Source organism: Anolis carolinensis, chromosome 3, assembly GCF_035594765.1.
Source record: "Anolis carolinensis isolate JA03-04 chromosome 3, rAnoCar3.1.pri, whole genome shotgun sequence".
Classification (NCBI taxonomy): Eukaryota; Metazoa; Chordata; class Lepidosauria; order Squamata; family Dactyloidae; genus Anolis; species Anolis carolinensis.
The window spans coordinates 161,481,528-161,504,105 of NC_085843.1; the positions used below are offsets into that span (position 1 = coordinate 161,481,528).

At 42.4% G+C, this 22,578-nt stretch overlaps 1 protein-coding gene across 4 annotated transcripts in view; it reads right to left on the reverse strand.

The window, feature by feature from the left end:
• Window positions 1-9,053, reverse strand: part of atrnl1 (attractin like 1) — a 786,325-nt gene extending 777,272 nt beyond the window's left edge. Inside the window, exon 1 of one of the 4 annotated variants that reach the window (XM_003223502.4) lies at window positions 7,845-9,048. In XM_003223502.4, the coding sequence (XP_003223550.3) occupies window positions 7,845-8,140 (296 nt within the window). In that variant the 5' untranslated portion in view covers window positions 8,141-9,048. Of the gene's footprint in view, window positions 1-7,277; window positions 7,340-7,844 lie in introns of those variants that run through there. The other 3 variants (XM_062977302.1, XM_008114826.3, XM_062977303.1) reach the window with 3 other exon arrangements.
• Window positions 9,054-22,578: the final 13,525 nt, after the last annotated feature.

Genomic DNA, 22,578 nt, shown 5'->3' on the forward strand with positions numbered 1-22,578 from the left:
CGTAAAACACAAGGGCCAGGCAATTTTTGCCTTTAGGAGCAAAAAGGGACAAAAAGTAAATGTTCAAAAGATAAACCGGATTAAACCGGAGTTTAATCCGGGTAAAAACAAACTGCTTTCTTCAGCCTGGGTATAAACAAAACGAAAGCCAAGGAACAAAAGATACAAAGAATGCAACTAATTGGCAGCAGATTCCTCTCTGCTGCCAACACTGTGTTTAGAGTAACTTGCGTCGCTCCCACACACACACACAGCAGACAGGATTCCAACACGAACAAATCAGCCAGGGATTTTAGCAGTAGAGTAGACCAGTTCCGTTCCGTAGATCAAAGCCAGAAGCAGACGTTTGTAGTTTTTCCAAGTCCAAGAAGGGGGGAAGACAAGCCGTAGTCAGTTCAGTCCGAGTTCTCAAAGCAGGAGATGGCGTCCGTCAAGAAGACGACGGAAGGTCAAGCTAATAAGAGTAAGCACAGGTTTGCACAAACAAATGCCCACACAATTCCTCCCGCCGTCTGACCCTGGATTCCAAACAACTTACGTCTCAGCACAGGAAAGCACACAAGTCTTCAGGGAAGCGTCCCACACACACACGGATCCCAAGCGTTTGCCCAGATTACCTTGCCCAACGCAATTTGCAATTGCTCCCAAGCCCCATTTTATGCCAGTTACAAATCCTCATCACTGTCAGCTGTCCTCCTTAACCCGGGCGTTTCCTCATCACTTTCCTCGTCAGAGCTGGAACACCTCTGACTACGCCCAACAGCATCTCCAGCTGTGGATCCCGTCCCATCCCTCCAGCTAAGCCATGGGTCTAATCCTGAAGGTCCCCATTCATCTTCTGTCCCATCATGGCCAGTGGCACCCAATTCCTCCCTTACCCGAGTCCAATCCATCTCATCCTCCTCTGAGCTAACCAGCCCCTCCTCCATTCTCTCCGTAAACCCTTCGAAAGACTCTTCGTCAGATGGTGCTGCAAATATGTCTCGCAGTCTTTTTCTCTCTCGCTCCTCGAGAGTATCTGACTCTCGAGGAGTCTTACGCCCACGTCTGTCAGAAACAGAGCCATGAGGCTCAATCATAACAGAATTGGCAAAAAAGTGTGCTTGCCTTACATTTGTAAGTCAAAAGGCTCTTCCACACAGCCATATAAACCAAAATATCAAGGTAGAAAATCCCTCAATATCTGCTTTGAACTGGGGTATCTGAGTCCACACTGCCATATACTTCAGTTCAAAGCCAATAATGTAGGATTTTATTCAGTGGTGAGGAAGGGGCCAAAAATTTAGTGCAAAGACAAGGGCAATCTATGCTGTAGTACCTTTGCTTCCTTCACACACTGCATACCACAAACATAAATAAAACAAGTAAAGAATAGCAGTGTCAGTTATTTGAAATCAGAACAACATAACAGAAGTAGGAAAGGCACCTGTATATTCTGTTTTACATACGATATCAATATCTTCTATGTCAATGTGCTTCAAAAACCCATGTCTTCAGGGTCTTTTTATTTTCTCACTCCAGTTTGTATGCTAATCAGTTCATTCAGTTCTGGAAAGGCCCTCTCTAGTTCACATTTGGCAGCAGAATGGTGCAGCTTAGAAGCATAATATTTAACAATAGTGTGCCAGTTTGTACAGAAGAGACAAATAGCAAATCTCTTACTGCTTTGAACCCCAATTGTTTCTTCGTTACCATTTATCTTTAATCCATCCCAGAGCAGCATTTAAAGAATAATTGTACCATTTTAACAATTTCCCTGCAGAGGAAATGCTAGGTTACCATGGAATCAGTCAATTAACTTTGACACATGCTTACCAAGATTGATCAATCATGGCTGATGTCTACCTACCTACTAAGTTACTGTTTTTTCAGCAAAGGAAAAAAACTCACATGAGAATGAATAACACCCAAATTTCCAAGTGTGATATTTTCTTAGTGTCAATCCCAGTGGTGTTTGCTATTGTCAAACATGAATGCCATAATGTGATGGACTATGTGCTAAACCTCTCAGTATGAAGGACTGTGTACAATAGCAGATGAATAAGAACAAAAGCTTATGTTTACTGAATTCTTGACAGTTCATAAAAGAAATCTTCACTAGTTAATCAAACATTTTAACATTAAGTTTACACACACTACACCTATTTCTTCAAAATATTTCTGAACTGAATGTTTTATAAGTGAAATCTGAACACGGCACAAATGTATTAAAATCAAATTTCCACTTATTCTAAAATATTTAACAAACTATGTGATCCAATGCAAACAACATAATTTAAATTATGTATAGACAGTGCCTGGATTATGTTAGTTTGTTCTTACACTGAATTTGTATATAATTTGAAACAGGCCCAGCGCACGCTGCTGTCTAGTGTGCAAGGGAGTGCCACCTCCCCCTCCTCCAGGGGTGGCCAGAGACATAGATAACCTTTCCATTATAAAGCATCTTCCGTTTATCCTGCCTCAGCTTCCTTGGGGTTCATCTACACTGTAGAATCAATGCAGTTTGACACCACTTTAACTGCTATGTCTCAATGCTATGGAATCCTGGGAGCAGTAGTTTTACAAAGTCTTTAGCCTTATCTGACAAAAAATGATGCTGCTTTGCCAGACTACAAATCCCAGGATAGAATAGCATTGAGTCATGGCAACTTTTATATTGGGCTTTCTCCTCACGGGGAGAAAGACAGGGTATAAATAAAGTTCATAATAATAATAATAATAATAATGTCACACTGCATTAGTTCTGCAATGTAGATGCATCCTAGGAGGGCTAGGCAGGAAAGGAAATTTGGGAAAAGAAACAGATATGAAAGAAAGGAAATGAGGAAAAGACACAGTTATGAAGGAAAAGGAATGGAGGGGAGGGATAGAGACACTAAATTGAAATAGAAACTGTAGGGAGGGGGAAGTAGTTCCTAAACCAGAAAACAATTAGGTAAACTTTAAGGACTTTGCTGAATCAGGTTATGAATCACACTGCCAAACATATTAAGTATACCCACATAAAAACATCTTAGAAAAATAAAGATTTATATTCATAAATTGTTGCTGGATTTAGATTAGTTGATTAAATGATATCTTAACAAAAGCCCTTTTAATATATAAGCTAGAATAGTTTTGAATGTCTTCCATGTCAATACTAGATACCCAAACTTGTCACAAACAGAAAATCCTGCCATGTTCTATTTGTGTCCTTATTTTTGAGATAACTCTTTCCATTATGAACTCTCCATGTGAGTTACACCAATTCCTAAGTACACAGTCATTTTATATTCAATATTGGCCATGAATATCCATTCATCAGGTTCACTCTAGTGTTCTCCAAATGCAGAATTTTTTTTAGTGACAGTAGTCACATAAACAAAATACTACTTAAAACACGAATCAGGACACGATTCTCTTACTGGACTCCCTCTGAATATTTGGTTTCCAGGGAATCCCAAATCAGTTTCTCAAATCCAGCAGACATCTAGAACATTATAAGAGGGTTTTTTAAAACTTAGAAATAAAAGAGGCAATGACAGGAGGACTTTTATTTTAATGGAAATCTTCAGGCTCCCATAATGAGAACACTATTTTTATTCTGTGAATGGAGAAGTGTGGCTTCAACATACAGCCTAATAATTCTTACTTGTCAATGTGGGTGGGGGTCAGTTAGATGTACTTATTACTCCTAGACAGAGAGATTGATAAATATGCCATCTCTCAAGTTTCACTTTACTCATGCAAATGATGTATGTTTAAAGGAATCCTTTAATACCAAATAATCAAGGAACTACCTCTGAGACCGTACTGACGTTGCATATTGATCATTATAATCATTACTCATCTGATATAATCTGATACAAAATGTAGACCTATGACTTCCACACCATCACTTTTCTTCTCCTTTATAGTTATTTAACACCTTGTACTTGGTGAAGAAGCCAGCTAAGCTTCAAAAGCTTGCATAATGCCTTTTGTGCATTTTAGTTATCTAAGAAAGCTATCATTCTTTTGTGCATTTTGTTTTATTTTATGGGGCATGACATATGTCATCACTTAAAAGTCTGACATGGTATAACAAAAAATTATCCAAGTGACATCCAGTTAGAGGTTAGCATACAACGAACACCATGATAGAAAATCACATTACCAGTTAAACACATGGCTTATTATCAGTAACAGGACCAGCTACTGTCAGATCATCTATAGGGTATACAGCAAAAACTCATTCAGTGCACTGTCCTGAGACAAGCAAAAAGCCTGATTATCAAAATATGAACTTCTTGACCTCATTGCTTTGAGGACATCATTCATATTTACCTCATTCACTAACACCATTTATGTTCTCCAACAAAATTCAGGGTTCTTTCTGTGGGGAAAAAACCTTTTTGTCCATCTCTCAAGAAAACTGCTCATCGTCTACTTGAAATGGGATCAAAAATTATCTCAGTGCATGTAGAATTTCAGTTCTATGCAGTTATTAACTTAAAGATCAGCCTTTAATATATATATTTTCCAGCTGCTAAAGTGACTATAATATTCACATTAATGCTATCCTATTACCAGTCAGCTGTTACAATGTTATATATCAACTTCAACATTTCAGATCATTTTATAGAAGTAAATACTGCTTCTCCCATTTTCCCATCTAGGTGAGGGGGGGGGGGAACCAACATAGAAGAGCAAACTCATTGTCCAAGGTCACTTTCAGACTTAGGAGACGCATATTCCTGCAATTAATGACGAAAAATACTATAAATACATCTTTAAAAAATAAGAGATGGTTCTAAATTAATAGCAGGCTCTTTAATCAAGAAGCTCTTCTGGAAGTAGAAAAACTGAAGCTAAACCTTTTTGTGGAAAATATTTCAACATAATTAACATTGCTGTTATTTAAGGGAAACCATCACCATACATCACACTAAGGTGAGCATCCCTAAAGAAACCACAATAAGCTCCTACTGGATTCTTTTCCAAGCCACAAGAATATCCTACTGGATTCATAGAATAATAGAGCTGGAAGAGAGCACATGGGCCATCTAGTCCAACCCCCTGCCATGCAGGAAAGCACAATCAAAGTATCCCTGACAGATGACCATCCAGCCTCTGTTTAAAAGCATCCAAGGAAGGGGCTGCCACCACACTCCGAGGCACAGAATTATAATAACAATAATAATAAGCTTGATTTATATCCTGCCTCCTCTCCTTGAAGGGACTTAGGGCGGCTTACAACAAAACAAATGAGTACAATAACAGACAATAATCACGTATCAATTAATAAAAACAAACTAGCACAATAATGTAAACATAAATAAACAATTTAAAAGAATATAAGGTCCTCTAAAAGCAGGTGAGCATCCCTAAAGAAACCACAATAAGCTCCTACTGGATTCTTTTCCAAGCCACAAGAATATCCTACTGGATTCATAGAATAATAGAGCTGGAAGAGAGCACATGGGCCATCTAGTCCAACCCCCTGCCATGCAGGAAAGCACAATCAAAGTATCCCTGACAGATGACCATCCAGCCTCTGTTTAAAAGCATCCAAGGAAGGGGCTGCCACCACACTCCGAGGCACAGAATTATAATAACAATAATAATAAGCTTGATTTATATCCTGCCTCCTCTCCTTGAAGGGACTTAGGGCGGCTTACAACAAAACAAATGAGTACAATAACAGACAATAATCACGTATCAATTAATAAAAACAAACTAGCACAATAATGTAAACATAAATAAACAATTTAAAAGAATATAAGGTCCTCTAAAAGCAGTATATAAATGCCATTTAAAACCGACCAATTCCTATGATCAGAGTATCCAGAATTATAAATGATAGTTCTAATAATCATTCAGGTCCTGTCTGATAGAGTGGTTGATACTCTCAGCCAAGTTTTCAACTTCTTCCTAAAAGTTACGAGGGGGCTAGTGCTTGTCTAATTTGCTTGGGGAGGGCATTCAAAGTTGGGGGGGCCACTATGAGAAGGCCCTCTCCCTCGTCCGCACCAACTTCGCTTATGAGGAAGGTGGAATCTAAAGGAGGGCCTCCCCAGCTGATCTTAGAGTCTGAACAGGTTCATAAGGAGAGATAGGTTAGTTAAAGATTTTCCCCGACATTAAGTCTAGTTGAGCTCCCGCTATTAGCCCCAGCCTCTACCAACCTAGCAGTTCGAAAACATGCAAACTTGTTCAAAATCTAGACTTAATATCAGGGGAAAACCTTAACCTTTACCTTAAGTCTAGTTGTGTCCGACTCTGGGGGTTGCTCATCTCCATTTCTAAGCCAAAGAGCCGGAGTTGTCCGTAGACAGCTCCGAGGTCTTGTGGCCGGCATGACTGCATGAAACGCTGTTACTCTCCCACTGGAGCTGTACCAATTGCATGTTTTTGAACTGCTAGGTTGGCAGAAGCTGGGGTTAACAGCAGGAGCTCACCCCGCTCCCCAGATTCAAATCGCCGACCTATCAGTCAGTAAGTTCAGCAGCTCAGGGATTCTTTGAGGAGATGTGCAGTCACGTAAATAGGCAGTTCCACTCTGGGCCAAAGCTATAAAAAAATTCGGGGGTGGGGGGTTGAAACTTTTTTTAGCGAATCATGAAGACTAGTTCTATAATGCAAAATAATTTAAAAATCAGGCTCCATCGAAAAACTTCAGTGGACACTCAGATAAACTTCAGGGGACACTCATGGGGATTTGGTTAGGTAAAGGTTTTCTCCTGACATTTAAGTCCAGTCAAGTCCAACTCTGGGGGTTGGTGCTCATCTCAATTTCTAAGCCGAAGAGCCTGTGTTGTCCATAGACACCTCCAAGGTCATGTGGCTGGAATAACTGCTTGGAGTGCTGTTACCTTCCCACTGAAGCAGTACCTATCGATCTACTCACATTTGCATGTTTTCGAACTGCTAGGTTGGCAGAAGCTGGGGCTAATAGTGGGAGATCACTCCACACCCGGATCCGAACCTGGCAACCTTTCAGTCAGCAAGTTGGTTAACCAATTAAAATTCATGAGTAAACCCGGTTGGGGGGGGGGGGGGTTGAACCCCTACCCCCCCCCCCCACTACAGCCCTGGTTCCACTGTTAAAGAGCTGATATGGTCAGAAAGTTCTTCCTAATGTTCAAGTGGAATCTCCTTTCCTGTAATTTGAACCCATTGCTCTGAGAATTCCCAATCTTCTCATGACAACCAAGATCTAGGGATCCTTGGCATTCACCACTACTTTTTGTTTCGCAAGAGGACAACAACAAGGCAAGAAAAGGTCGTCACATCAAGAAGAGAGCAAGACTTATTTGAACCTGCCTTGGCAATGCTGGCACAGGTCTCCCACCCAACCCATTGCTCTGAGAATTCCCAATCTTCTCATGACAACCAAGATCTAAGAATCCTTGGCACTCACCACTACTTTTTGTTTTGCAAGAGGTCAACAACCAGGCAAGAAAGGTGGTTGGCAGTAGCATCAAGAAGAGAGCAAGACTTACTTGAAGCTGCCTTGGCAATGCTGGCACAGATCTCCCACCCAACCCATTGCTCTGAGAATTCCCAGTCTTCTCATGACAACCAAGATCTAAGGATCCTTGGCATTCACCACTACTTTTTGTTTCGCAAGAAGTCAACAACCAGGCAAGAAAGGTGGTTGGCAGTAATATCAAGAAGAGAGCAAGACTTACTTGAAGCTGCCTTGGCAATGCTGGCACAGATCTCCCACCCAACCCATTGCTCTGAGAATTCCCAATCTTCTCATGACAACCAAAATCTAGGGATCCTTGGCATTCACTGCTACTTTTTGTTTCACAAGAGGTCAACAACCAGGCAAGAAAGAAGGCTGGCAGTAGCATCAAGAAGAGAGCAGGACTTACTTGAACCTGCCTTGGCAATGCTGGCACAGGTCTCCCACCCAGCCCTGGTCGCAGAGGCAGGTGGAGTTGACACATCGCCCGGCGAAGCAGGAGGTCCTCTCACAAGGCTTGGCCTGGGAGACTTGGGCATAGAGCACCAGGTAGAGTAATCCGTAAAAGAGCAGCCAGGTATTCATCTCCAGGAAGGAGGAGAAGCAGCAAGAGGAGGAGGAGGAGGAGAAAGGTCTCCAGGCGCCCAAGAGCAGAGGCGGGCCTGCCATCCTGCGCAGGACTTTCCTCAGTGGTTCCATCCACATCCAAGGAGAAAGGCAGGCAGATTAACCCAGTTCCTGGGAGGAGGAGGAGGAAAACAAGCCTGGACACTCCATGCAGAAGGCGAGGAGAAAAAGAGGCGTCCTGAGGAGAAGGAGTTCAATTTATGGAAGGGGAGAGAGAGCTCCTGGCAGCACCTGAAGGGGGGTCTCCCTCCCTCTCTCTCTCTTTCCCTCAGGTGGAAAAGGCCGGCCTTCCTCCCGCCTCCTCTTCCTCTTCGTCCTCAGGGCTCATGGCCCGCCGGCTGCCATCAACGCAGGGCTCTCCCCTGACCTTGGCTTCCTCCTCACGATAGCTGAACCCCCCGAAAGAAGCCACAGCCAAGAAACCACCCAGCCCGCCCTTTTCCCCCCACTCAACAGCCTCCCCTCAGCAGTCCTTCTTTTTTGGCGTCGCAGGAAAGGAAGCAGCAGACGCCTCCTCCCAGCATCCCGAACCCGACTGTGCAGAGAGAGGAAGGCAGTCCTCCCCTTCCTTCTCCTCCTCCTCCTCCTCAATGAGGCGGAGGGAGACTTAAAAGCCTTCTCCTGTCCCAGCTGACAGTTTGGAAGCAGCCATTTTTAAAAGGCTAATTGTAATCTGCTTTCTGAGGCGAGTGGCTGGAGGGAAAGGAAGGGGGGGCTCTCCATCCCTCCTCCTCTTTCTCCTCCTCCTACTCCGCCTCCTTGGAGCAGGAATAGGATGAAGAGAGGGAAAGGAAGGCTTGCTTCTTGGAGGAGAAAGTTCCCTCCCCAGCTGCCCCGGCGGGGCGCCTTTGGGCACCGAAGACTCTCTCAGGGCACAGGAGGGTGCTCTGAAGCGGCAGCCCAGCCAAGCGGCGCTTGCTTGCTGCCTGCCTCGTCTCTCTCTCTCTTTCCCACCTCCTCTCTCTCCAGCTTTTTGCCAAAGAGCTGGAGGCACGAGAAGAGAGAGGGGAAACTACCGCACAAAGGAGAGCTGAGCATGTGCGGCAACGGGAAGGGGAGCCTCCTTAAAGGAGCCACACCGCAATGGGTCCCGGCTTGGCTTCAATCTCCACACGGCTTTGGTCAGCTTTCTTTCCCACAAGGAAAGAGCTCTGGGATTTCAAAGAGGGCCATCAAACAAACAAACAAGCAACCAAAAAAGACTGGCATCTCTTCCAAACGGATATTTTGGAAGTAGGTAAAAAGGTAAAGGTTTCCTCTGATGTTAAGTCCAGTCATGTCTGACTCTGGGGGTTGGTGCTCATCTCTTATTTCTAAGCCGAAGAGCCAATGGAGCCTCCGGTGGCCTAGGGGATAGAAGCCTTGTGACTTGAAGGTTGGGTTGCTGACCTGAAGGCTGCCAGGTTCGAATCACACCCAGGGAGCGTGCGGATGAGCTCCCTCTTTCAGCTCCAGCTCCATGCGGGGAAATGAGAGAAGGCTCCCACAAGAATAGGAAAACATCAAAACATCCGGGCGTCCCCTGGGCAACGTCCTTGCATACGGCCAATTCTCTCACTCCAGAAGCAACTCCAGTTGCTCCTGACACGAAAAAAAAAAAAAAAGCTGAAGAGCCGGCGTTGTCCGTAAACACCTTCAAGGTCATGTGGCCGGCATGATTGCATGGAGCGCCCTTACCTTCCCGCCGGAGCGGTACCTATTGATCTACTCTACTATTCTATGATTCTATGAATCTTTGATCCTCAGAAGTTGTGAGGCTTGTTAAAAACTAGGCCAGTGGGGTTTATATATCTGTGGAAGTTCCAGGGTGGGAGAAAGAACTCGTCTATTGAAGGCAAGTGTGAATGTGGCAATTGATCACCTTGATTAGCATTGAATAGCCTTGCAGCTTCAAAGCTTGGCTGCTTCCTGCCTGTAGGAATCCTTAGAATCATAGAGTTGGAAGAGACCTCATGGGCCATCCAGTCCAACCCCCTGCCAAGAAGCAGAAAAATCGCATTCAAAGCAGCCCCGACAGATGGCCATCCAGCCTCTGTTTAAAAGCCTCCAAAGAAGGAGCCTCCACCACACTCCAGGGCAGAGGGTTTCACTGCAGAACAGCTCTCACAGTGAGGAAGTTCTTCCTAATGTTCAAGCGGAATCTCCTTTCATGTAGTTTAAAGCCATTGTTCTGCATCTCAGTCTCCAGGGCAGCAGAAAACAAGCTTGTTCCCTCCACCCTACGACTTCCTCACACGTATTTATACATGGCCCTTATCATGTCTCCTCTCAGCCTTCTCTTCTTCAGGTTAAACATGTCCAGCGCTTTAAGCCGCTCCTCATAGGGCTTGTTCTCCAGACCCTTGATCATTTGAGTCGCCCTCCTCTGGATGCTTTCCAGCTTGTGGTGCCCAGAATTGGACATAGTATTCCAGGTGTGGTCTGACCAAGGCAGAATAGAGAGGTAGCATGGCTTCCCTGGATCTAGACACTAGCTCCAGGATTTCAAACAAAAAAAGGACTGGCATCTCTTTCAAACAAATGTTTTAGAAGTGGTTTTATTTATTTCATGTCAAAAGCATTGCACACATACAGCCAGAAAGAAATTGGGGGGGTTGAAACATCCCCCCTCCCAAGATGACTTTTGAGGCCAGTGTCTGGCACGAGATCTCAACAAGGTCCTGAAATGATCACCATTGTGCAAAAGTTCTTCACAGGTTATAGGTAAAGGTTTTCCCCTGACATTAAGTGTAGTCGTGTCGGACTGTGAGTGTTGGTGCTCATCTCCATTTCTAAGCTGAAGAGCCGGTGTTGTCCATAGACACCTCCAAGGTCATGTAGCCAGCATGACTGCATGGAATGCCATTACCTTCCCACCAGAGTGGTACCTATCGATCTACACACATTTTCATGTTTCCGAACTGCTATTTTGGCAGAAGCTGGGGCTAACAGCGGGAGCTCACTCTGCTTCCTGGATTCGAACCGGCAACTTTTTTGGTCAGCAAGTTCAGCAGCTCAGCAGTTTAACATGCAGTGCCATCGGGGGCTCCTACAAAATACATACTTGGGTGGAAAAAAATCAGTGAATACAAAGATATATCATAATTACATAACAGGACAAAAGTGTATCTCAAACAACTTCTAATCTTGGGCCCTTCCACACAGCCCTATATCCCAGAATATCAAGACAGAAAATCCCACATTATCTGAGTGTGGACTCAGATAACCCAGTTCAAAGTAGATATTGTGGGATTTTCTGCCTTGATTTCTGAAATATAGAGCTGTGCAGAAGGGCCCCTTGTCTGTTACTTTTCTGGCCAAACGGAAACCATCAGGACAAACAGAAACCATGTTTGTTTCATATGCATGTCTCATCTTAGAATACTGGTTTGGAAATTTTAGTTAGTTTGGAAAGTTGATAATGCTAAATATTACTGATTAAAAACTGAAATCACTGTAATGAACACACAATTGAAATCATTTATTTGCTTTCTGTAGTTGCTTCCTGTCAGTTAACTTGTAGTTGTAAATGTTAGTTTTGGATGACCAGACCAAGGGATTTTCAGGAAATGGCATGAGGGCTGTCACAATCATCTTAGGAGAGAACATTTTGTTATTAGCTCCTTCCCCCTATAGAAACCAAAGGCTGTAATTGAATTGTTTCCAGGGAATGGTGGGACTGGGACCTAAACTTTTTGGAACCTGTCAGGTTACAGATCCCAAGTATTTGGAACATCCTAGGCTGTCCCAAGGCATGGAATCCCATTTTGCAACTGTTAGGTTTGCTATTCATCTATATCCCTTTTCTTTCCACTCCCACCAACACATGCAGTTTACTCGGTTTTTTAAAGCTTTGTTTGTTAACAGTTAATAAATAATTTAGTTAATAAGAAATTATTTATTTGTTAGAGGGCACTGATCCACCACAAGTATAAGCTAAAAATATCTCTCAGTCAATTAAGATTGGAAAATTCTTAATTCTAAATTTGAGAATCTTTGAGCATATGCATACTTTTCTGTACAACTGAATCACTGCCTCCTTTTTGCCTCCGTTCTCCCAATAAGGAAGTGTGGTCTTCAAACATAATTGTTAGAACACAGATTTATCATGTAGAAGCCAGGAATCTCAAATCTAATCTGCATTTTAAATGATCAAGTATCCAACAAGCCCATTCTTCTGTGGCCCTATCTTATCTTAACTGTATAATTTAACGGGTGAGAGTAAGGAGGAAAAGTGGTAGATACAAAGCAGAATGGGTAGGGAGGAAGGGGGGTGGGTTGAGGGGAAATGGTCATTTAAACCAGGAGTATAGCAAAGTACATGCAAGATTACAAGGAGATTTATTTCAGTTTAATCTACATGCTATTACAAAAGATTGTGCATTACAGGATAATAGAAATCAATGCAGAATAAAATCATTAAAAGATGAGGAGTCACTGAGGAGAATCACAATGTTCCAACACCCCAGAAAGACACCTAGCTCCTTACTTCTACCAACCTTTCAGATTCAAGGGACTTGAAATTCTCAGAAGGCCCTTTGTCTCCTACTAAACAAATCACTTCTTCCATTCTTCTTTTTTAATCTTTAAGTTCAAATCCTGGAGCTCAGATCTTCTGCTCTGACAATTCTGCTGCCTTCCCAAAGAAATCACACAGATTAGCCTGCTTAACAACAGAGCCACTCCTGAGCAGTCAGTTCCCAATAATATATCTATGGTGACTGAGGCAGGCCAAATTATGAGAAGCTGCAAAGTTGTGATGTCTGTCAGAGAGCAAGTACAACCAAAGATAATTGTTCCTATTATACAGTAGTGAGATTGGCAAAATGCCATACTGTTCCCTAGATGGAGCTGCATTCCCACTAAAGGCCAGATATGTTTGGACCTCCAGTTTTGTCATTTGAGGTCCAAATGGGTGTGACAGCTTGGCAACAGATTTAATTGATGCACCAAATGTAGACTTTAATGGATAGTAATAGTCTTTGGTGCTATGGGGATACAAAGTCACCTTGTCTGCCTCCTGAGGAATCTGTATAATGACCAAGTAGTAGCCACAGTAACAACAGACCACGGAACAACAGACAGGTTCAAGATTGGGAAAGGAGTATGACAGGGCTGTAAACTCTCACCCAACCTATTCAATGTATGCGATGTGCAGGGCTTGATGAATCCAAGGTTAGAGTTAAAATTGCTGGAAAAAACATTAACAACCTCAGATATGCAGATGATACCACTTTGATGACTGAAAGTGAGGAAGGAGCTGAGGAGCCTTATAACCATGGTGAAAGAAGAAAGTGCAAAAGCTGGGTTGCAGTTAAACATCAAGAAAACCAAGATTATGGCAACCAGACTGATTGATAACTGGCAAACAGAGGGAGAAAACATGGAGGTAGTGACAGACTTCATATTTATAGGTGCGAAGATTACTGCAAATGCAGACTGCAGCTAGGAAATCAGAAGACATTTACTTCTTGGGAGGAGACCAATGACCAATCTCGATAAAATAGTGAAGAGTAGAGACATCGCACTGGCAACGAAGGTCCACATAGTTAAAGCAATTGTATTGCCCATAGTAACCTATGCGAAAGCTGGTCCATAAGGAAGGCTGAGCAAAGGAAGATAGATGCTTTTGAACTGTGGTGCTGGAGGAAAATTCTGAGAGTGCCTTGGACCGCAAGAAGATCCAACCAGTCTATACTCCAGGAAATAAAGCCCGACTACTCACTGGAGGGAAGGATATTAGAAGCAAAGATGAAGTAGTTTGGCCACATAATGAGAAGACAGGTAAACTTGGAGAAGATCATGATGCTGGGGAAACTGGAAGGAAAAAGGAAGAGGGGCCGACCAAGGGCAAGATGGATGGATGGTATCCTTGAAGTGACTGGCTTGACCTTGAAGGAGATGGGGTGGTGACGGCCGACAGGGAGCTCTGGTGTGGGCTGGTCCATGAGGTCATGAAGAGTCAGAAGCGACTGAACAAATAAACAACAACAAATAGTCCTATCAAAATAGTCCATACACTAGTAATTTCCAAATTAGATTATCATAATGTGCTGAACATGGGGCTGCCTTTGAAGATGACTTGGAGATTCCACCTACCGTGTTTCCCCAAAAATAAGACAGTGTGTTATATTAATTTTTGCTCCCAAAGATGCGCTAGGTCTTATTTTCAGGGGATGTCTTATTTTTCCATGAAGAAGAATTCACATTTATCATTGAACAAAAAATGTGAACATTTATTATATACTGTACAGTAGTTGTCTTCACAAACCAGCATAACCCGACAAACTGTGAATCCTATCAAAAATATCTTGTTACTACCACTATTTCCATGTCCAACAATCTATGGTACGTACATTTACTGATCCTGCCTGCTCCGGTGTTCTGTTTGGCGGGCATGCTTCCAAACACAAACTTTGCTCAGTCTTACTTTCGGGGGAGGTCTTATATTTAGCAATTCAGCAAAACCTCTACTAGGTCTTATTTTCCGGGGATGTCTTATTTTAGGGGAAACAGGGTAGTGCAAACTGCAGCAGAAAGATTACCGACCAGAGTATCATATGGGCAACACATGACACTGGTGAGCTACTTGCTGGCTTGTTTAATAAAGTTTTCTCTTGTTTGTCATTTTAATATGGAACTGTTTTATATTGCTTTTATGTGTATGCTACCCTGTGATCCTATTATAAAGGGTAGGGGATAAATATCTTAATTTATAAATGAATGGTGCATTACAGGAAATCTCCTGGAAATCCCTAGTGAGTCGATAAGATCATGAATTAATAAGCAAATTATTTAGATCTTCGATTAGAACAAACTATAACATTGGACGGAGGCAATTTTCAATTACTGAAGTTACTGAGGATGTGTAGCTTGAATCACTACTGGCAGCAATTCCCCTTGAAAGTGTTAGCTGCCTTTCCAATGATTAAAAAATATATAGAATTCCCACCCCTTTATCTAGAATGGGTAATACTCTCCCCAAGAAACATTAAGTAATCCAATGATTTCTACAAGTGTGCTCAGATACTGATAAGGTACTAAATACCTTATGGAATGAGACAGCAAGCAGGATCACTTTGTTCTTCTTTCCAAAGGTTTCACTACAAACAGATATGACAGTGTGCCTTTCTATGGAAGACAAATATAGATTTGTTACTAGAGTCACCATTCACTTGCATGAAAGAAGCTAATACTAATAATATATTAAAAATATAATAGGCATTACAGCCATATAATAGCTATTATATTATATTGGAATGAGTTACCTAGGTTGCAAATATTTTGTCCTATGTATTATACAAAGGAATGGAGCAAGAGGAATTTCTCAGTATTTTAGTTTGTTAATTATCCTGAATAAAATGTGATACAGTCCACTGAACAACTATCTGCAGTTAAAGAGTGATGTGAAATCAGTGATTCTATTAATTTAAGATTATGTATTGAGATACAAATGAGTTCAAGCCCAGCTTTTCATTTCATACCACATTAAGCAATCTGTGCTCACACTTGCACAGAATGAGGAAAGTTTTAGGACATGCCCACCTTCTATTGTCCATGATTTTTAAAAGATCTATTTTAGGGAAGGGTTTTTAAAATCTCTCTAACTTTTTTCTTTTTATGAGCTATGAAAACTCAGCCATTCTTTCAAAAACTTGTCAGTCCAATTGAAGGCAATGCTGGTGAGCCATTAATAATAATAATAATAATAATAATAATAATAATAATAATAAAACTTTATTTATACCCCGCCACCATCTCCCCAACGGGGACTCGGGGCGGCTAACATGGGGCCATGCCCAGAGCAGTACAAAATAATAAAATAAAAACAACATATCATAACACAATTAAAACAATACAATAAATAATAATATACATTACATCAAGAAATCAAAGAACCAATAAAAACAAGGGTGGGCCGCATGAACACAGAGATAAAAACTCGGAGTGAGAGAGACAAAGGAGTACACCACAGGGGACAGGGACATATGAAGGTGGAGCAGTCTAGGTGATAGATGTTGGAAGGGAGTAACAAAGAGATATATAGCAGTAATTACTCACCAAAAGCACAGCGGAAGAGCCATGTTTTTAAGTCTTTTTTAAAAGCTAACAGAGTGAGAGCTTGCCTGATCTCAATGGGCAGTGAATTCCATAATCGGGGGGCCACAGCAGAAAAGGCCCTCTCCCTTGTACCCACAAGGCGGGTCTGGGATATAGGCAGTGGCGATAAGAGGGCCTCCCCAGATGATCGCAGAGATCGGGCAGGTTTATTGTAGGAGATACGGTCACGAAGGTAGGTGGGTTCCAAACCATTTAGGGCTTTATAGGTGATGGTCTGCACCTTAAATTGGGACCGGAAGATGAACGGCAGTCAGTGGAGCTCCTTAAACAAGGGAGTGGATCTCTCCCTGTAGCTTGCCCCGGTTATTAATCTGGCAGCCGAGCGTTGGACCAATTGTAATTTCAGGGCCGTCTTCAAGGGAAGCCCCACGTAGAGCGCATTACAGTAGTCCAGTCTAGAGGTAACTAAGGCATGGACCACCGTGATCAAGTCAGACTTCACGAGGTATGGTCGCAGTTGGCGCACAAGTTTGAGTTGTGCAAAGACCCTCTCGGCCACCGCCAACACCTGCGCCTCAAGCGTCAACGTTGAATCCAGGAGGACCCCCAAACTGCGGACCTGTGATTTCAGGGGGAGTGCAACCCCGTCCAGCACAGGTTGCCACCCAATACCCCGATCCGACGAACGACTGACCAGGAGGGCCTCTGTCTTGTCGGGATCGATTCTCAGCTTGTTCCTCCTCATCCAGTCCGCCACAGCGGCCAGGCACTGGTTCAGCATCCGAGGGGCTTCCTTGGAATCAGATGGAAACGAGTAGTGGATTTGTGTGACCCTGCGTAGAGATGGCAACGCCCTCCAAAGCTCCGGATGACCTCTCCCAGTGGTTTCATGTAGATGTTAAATAACATGGGGGATAAGATAGACCCCTGCGGGACCCCACAGGTCAATGGCCAGGGGTCCGAGCAGGTGTCCCCCAGCTTCACCATCTGGGAACGGCCCTCCAAGAAGGACTGGAGCCACAGCAAAACCGTGCCACCAAGCCCCATCCCAGAGAGCCTCCCCAGAAGGATACCATGGTCGATGGTATCGAACGCCGCTGAGATGTCCAAGAGAACCAGCAGGGTCACACTCCCCCTGTCCAGTTCCCTGCGGAGGTCATCCACCAAGGCGACCAAAGCTGTCTCGGTGCTGTACCATTGTCCTTCAGTTTTGTTAAATGCAGTCCTTTAACAATTGTATCAATTTAACATTGTTGCAGCAAAGCCGTTTCCAGCAGACTTCAAATTCTCTCATGAAGGATCAGCTCCCAATCCCTGTAATCTGGGAAAATATGAAATAAAAGAAGCAATAAACAAAATGTTAAATGAACAGTGAATGCAAAGAATCAGACCCTTAAAATTATATCTATGTGCATATAACAATCAAGCAGTTACAAAACAGTGTGGGTTGGTTGTGTAGTCAAATGATGGTCATTGGGCTGGTGTAGACTAGGAGAATCCAAATCTGAAATAGTTCTCAACCAGGAGCCCAGTAGTGATTTCTCATTATCTAATCCTCCTCCTCTCCATATGCTACTGAGCATAAGTAGATCTTCAGTTGTTTTTTTGACGGAGAAGAGAGAGGAAGCCAGCTTTATTTCTTTAGGGAGGGAATTCCAGAGGTGGGGTGCGACCACGGAGAAGGCCCTCTCTCTCGTTTCCACCAGCCATACTTGAAATGGGGGTAGGACTGAGAGCAGGGCCTCCTCTGCTGACTGCAATGCCCGGGCTGGTTTGTAAGAGGAGATGTGTTCGGTCAAGTAGCCTGGACCTGAACCATTTAGGGCTTTAAAGGTAATGACCAGCACTTCATATTTAGCCCGGAAGCAGACCAGCAGCCAGTGGAACTGCCGCAACATGGGACTGTCCGGGGCGCCTGTTAGTAATCTTGCTGCTGATCTGTGAACCATATTGACCATTTTTTTAAAAAAAACTGAACAAATTGGAGTTATACAGGTGTATTTGATATACAGTGATACCTTGACTTAGGAAATTAAATCATTTCTCTGACCATGTTCTTAAGTCAAAACATTCTTATCTCAAAGTGAATTTCCCCATTGAAATGTTATTATTCCATCCCAGGCCCACTGAAAACCACCTCAATTGTTTTTGTTATGTGTTTTTAAATAAGAAAATGTACTTCATAAATAACCAATAATGTATAAAATGTTCAGAGATAGGCAGTGCTTGGTTCCATCCAGCCACTATGGCAAGGAAGCACATTTGAGGCAACAAAATGTGTTAGCCAATGTAACAAGGCAAAATAGAATCATTTTCTTCACACTGTAATTTCAGCCTCCCTCTTGCTCTCAGTCTCATTATCTCTCTTCTTGAAGCGAAACATACAGAATAAAAGCACACAAGTGATAGCATCTTCCCAAAGTGGAGACGAACATGCAGGCAAAGGCAGGCAGACTGAGTCATGAGGTTTTTATGTGTATTCTCTAGTCTTCTGGAAGACCTGTACTCACTGTCAGGACTGAGTCTCTAGTACAACAGGGTGGACTGCTATATCTAAAGTGGAATCTCTGGATTGGACTCCTCCCAGAACGTTCAGGGGAACCAATCACACGGAGCTAGAGTATCTGCCTTGCAGGAAGAGCCAGAGCTGCTCCGGCTAGAAATCCAGTCCAGGGTTTGTTTCTCTCTGCCCTGCTGTTAGAACTGGTTTAGGAGGCAAAGAGGCCTCTTTTGCATTGTTTGTAGGCCAAAACAGTGTTTGGATGTCAAAACGCAGCTCTAGACTGAGTGAGGATTTATAAGTTAAAACATACTCGAGACATTCTTATGTAGAGGTTCTACTGTAGTTGTACAATTTTCTTGCTTTGTGTATAAATTAATATACACAAAAATAATATTACAATATATAGATATAGTACAATATGGTAATTTATTGCCAGTATTGTGCTATGCTAATAATATGATATTGTATGTAAATTTAATTTGTAAGCTGCTCTGAGTCCCCTTCAGGGTGAGAAGGGCGGGATATAAATGTATTAAATAAATACATAAATAAATAATAAACTGAACTGCAGATAACTTCATAAAGCTAAAAACTAAAAACTTATGTTGAGAGTATATGTTGTCAAGCCACAACACCAAATTAAATTTGGAACTTTAAAAGACTTCAAGGAAGATATATGATTTTCTCCTCTTCTTTCTTTGTTTCTTTGTTTCTTTGTTTCTTTGTTTCTTTCTTTCTTTCTTTCTTTCTTTCTTTCTTTCTTTTTTTAAAAAAACAACCCATTTCCACTTTTTCAAAGTTCTGCTTTTTCAAAGTCACTAGAGGCTCCAGAAGGACCCAGCAGCAACTATACCCCAAACTATATCATAACTCAACCCTTTAATAAATGTATCAAATTATTATTATTTCGTGTCAAAAGCACTGTACATTTCAAATAATGGAAATAAAAATAATTTTTTTTTAAAAAAAAAAGGAAATCACAAGCAACTAAATAGTTTTGGACCAAAAGCGGGCAACAGCAACCACATTGTCTGTAGCTTTAAACAACTCCTCCTCCGTACATGAGGCAGGGCATTGTGGGCAAGCATACATATGCGGAGTTGTTTGTTCTGCTCCACAGTCACACAAGGTGGAGGATTCCTCCAGGTAGTGCCATCTTGCCAAGTTGTCTTTTGATCTGCCCACTCCACTTCTGAGTCTGTTCAGGGACTTCCAAGTTGCCCATTCTTGGTTTGCCCCTGGAGGAAGACCCTCTTGCGGGGGCCATCCAGTTAGAATTGCCAGGTTTAGCTGCCCAGAGAGACACCCTTGCTGCTGCTGGAGGAACATCAAGAGGAGTGGTGGTTCTCATGAAGCCCTTCCTTGATTTGAGTCTGGTGGGAGGAGGGTGATAGTCATGCAATGGGTGGCTTTCACAATGTTCGACCTTTTTTCTCTCACCATTAGCAGCAACTTCCCATCGCACGTCAGGAGGGGCAATGCCAGCTAACTTATACAGTTTATTGACAGGTGTAGGTTTAAGGCATCCCGTGATTATTCTGCATGTTTCATTCAGTGCTATGTCCACCTGCTTTGCATGGGGAGACTTGTGCCAAACAGGACAGGCATACTCTGCAGTTGAGAAAGACAAGGCCAGGGCTGATGTTCTTATTACTTGTGGGTCTGCTCCCCATGCGCTGCCAGTCAGTTTCCGCAGGATGTTATTGCGTGCAGCTACTTTGTGCTTGGTGTTCATGCAGTGTTTCCTATATGTTAGTGTTCGGTCTAAGGTGACACCAAGCACTAACATATAGGAAACACTGCATGAACACCAAGCACCAATGTATCAAATGATATTCTTGTATAACTTGTATTGATTGTATACTGTGTCAATTCTTAAATGTATAAAACTCAGTGCCTCCTATTTGCATAAACTTTTGAGGACAGAGATTGCTCAGCCATCAAAAGATCCCTCCAGCAATGTCCTTAAGAAGAGGAGAGACAAAAGTCAGGGGCACAATAGTTCTATTGAATGCAGGTGTGATAGTGTTTGCTTTCAAACTGATGTCTCCCCTTTCCTTCCACAACATGATTGCTGTGAGAAAACAGCTGGAGTTATAAAGGCCTTGGACCAGCAAATACCAAAAGCAGTCTATGAGATAAAGTAATACAATGTTGATGGACCCGAGCATTAGCCTGTAAGAGCACTATAGCAACATTAAACTGGGAAGGAAATTCAGAAGCCATTTAGGAGAAACAAAAAGATGTAAAACATGGGAGAACTACTGGTATAAGCCGAAGGAAAATGAGAACATAAATCCTTCTAAATTAATAAAAAAAGTCATAGTTTGTGAGCTGAAACAACTGTAAGCTCCAATCATTTGCAAACATCTTCATTTGCTTCTAGGTGATTCTGCCTACTTATGAACAAATGTGCCACATAAAGTATGCTTTTAATCAGGATTGCAGTTGCTATGAGAGCCCAAATTACCTGTATATAAACTGCATTTTTATATAATAATGGGATCTTAACACAACGAATAGCGACTTAAAGTCTTCCTGCATCTCTGCATAGGTAGTGTGCTATGACAATGTAATAAATGAAAAAAGCTGTAATAATCATTGTCTTGAGATACTGAGGGTATTTTATTGAAATTATATTTAGTAATAATAGTAGCAGTAAGTGAATGTGCTAGATGGAGATTCTGTTAGGCTGGTGACTGATAGACTCCAACCGAAGATAATTGATCAAGAAAAAGGTTTGAGGTATAATGCCAAGGATGGGTAGCGAGTCCAAGCCAAGGATATAAACACTTGAGTATTTCGTCCACACATGCAAGGATTAATAAGGCAGTTTTCTCAATGCAGTGGGAGGAAACAAGCAAATAAAAATTCACCACAGTATTCTCCCTGTATTTCACCATCCTGAAGTGCTGCACAGGAATTAATCTGAAGATAAAATCATGGACTTCTTTGAACAGAAAGGAGGTTTTCTGCATAAGACATCTGCTTTCTGTGAAGAAATCCCATTTTCTACACAGGCAACCCGTTTTCTACTCAAAAAAACAATTTTCTGCTCTGTGCCGGGCTGTGGCGCAGGCTGGTTAGCAGCCAGCTGCAACAAATCACTCTGACCAAGAGGTCATGAGTTCGAAGCCAGCCCATGTCGGGGTGAGAACCCGACAATTAAAATAAAAAATAGCCCCTGCTCGTTGTTGACCTAAGCAACCCAAAGGTAGTTGCATCTATCAAGTAGGAAATTTAGGTACCACTTATGTGGGGAGTCTAATTTACAACACCATAAAAATCATCCAGCCACTGTTGGAATGAGGAAGTTGCAATCGCAGTGGATGATGAAGCAGCTGCTCACCCTGTGGCCGGAATCAAGCATACCCTCAGGAAGCTGGAAGCTGGAGAAGGTTTAAATTGCCTCTGCGTCTGTCTCTGTCTCTGTTCTATGTTTATATGGCATTGAATGTTTGCCTTATATGTGTACAATGTGATCCGCCCTGAGTCCCGTTCGGGGTGAGAAGGGCGGAATATAAATATTGTAAATAAATAAATAAATAAAATGCATTTGTAGCTCTGGAAACTCTTTTTCTGTAGGAAGGAAGGGAAAATTGAAAAAACACTGTTTTTTGCCCACTAAATAATTCTTGAATAACAATACAGAACATTGAATACCAAGAAAATAATTGCATAAAATTCTTGCTGTTTTATTGTTCTTTCTGATGGGACCTAGCTACAAATTATTACAAATATCCTTTCTATTTCTAGCTTGATCCACAAAAAATGCAATAGAAATGACATGGGACAGACAAGCAAAAAGGAGATTTAAGAAAATAAGAACTCTTGGTCCTAAAGAGAAGAGTACCAAAATAATATTTGAGAGATTGGTGAGGGTCACAAGGGACTAAGAGCACTTCCACACAGGATGAAAATCTGCGCCAAAGCAGGTTTTTGAAACCCGCTTTGATGCAGATTTGCATCCCCA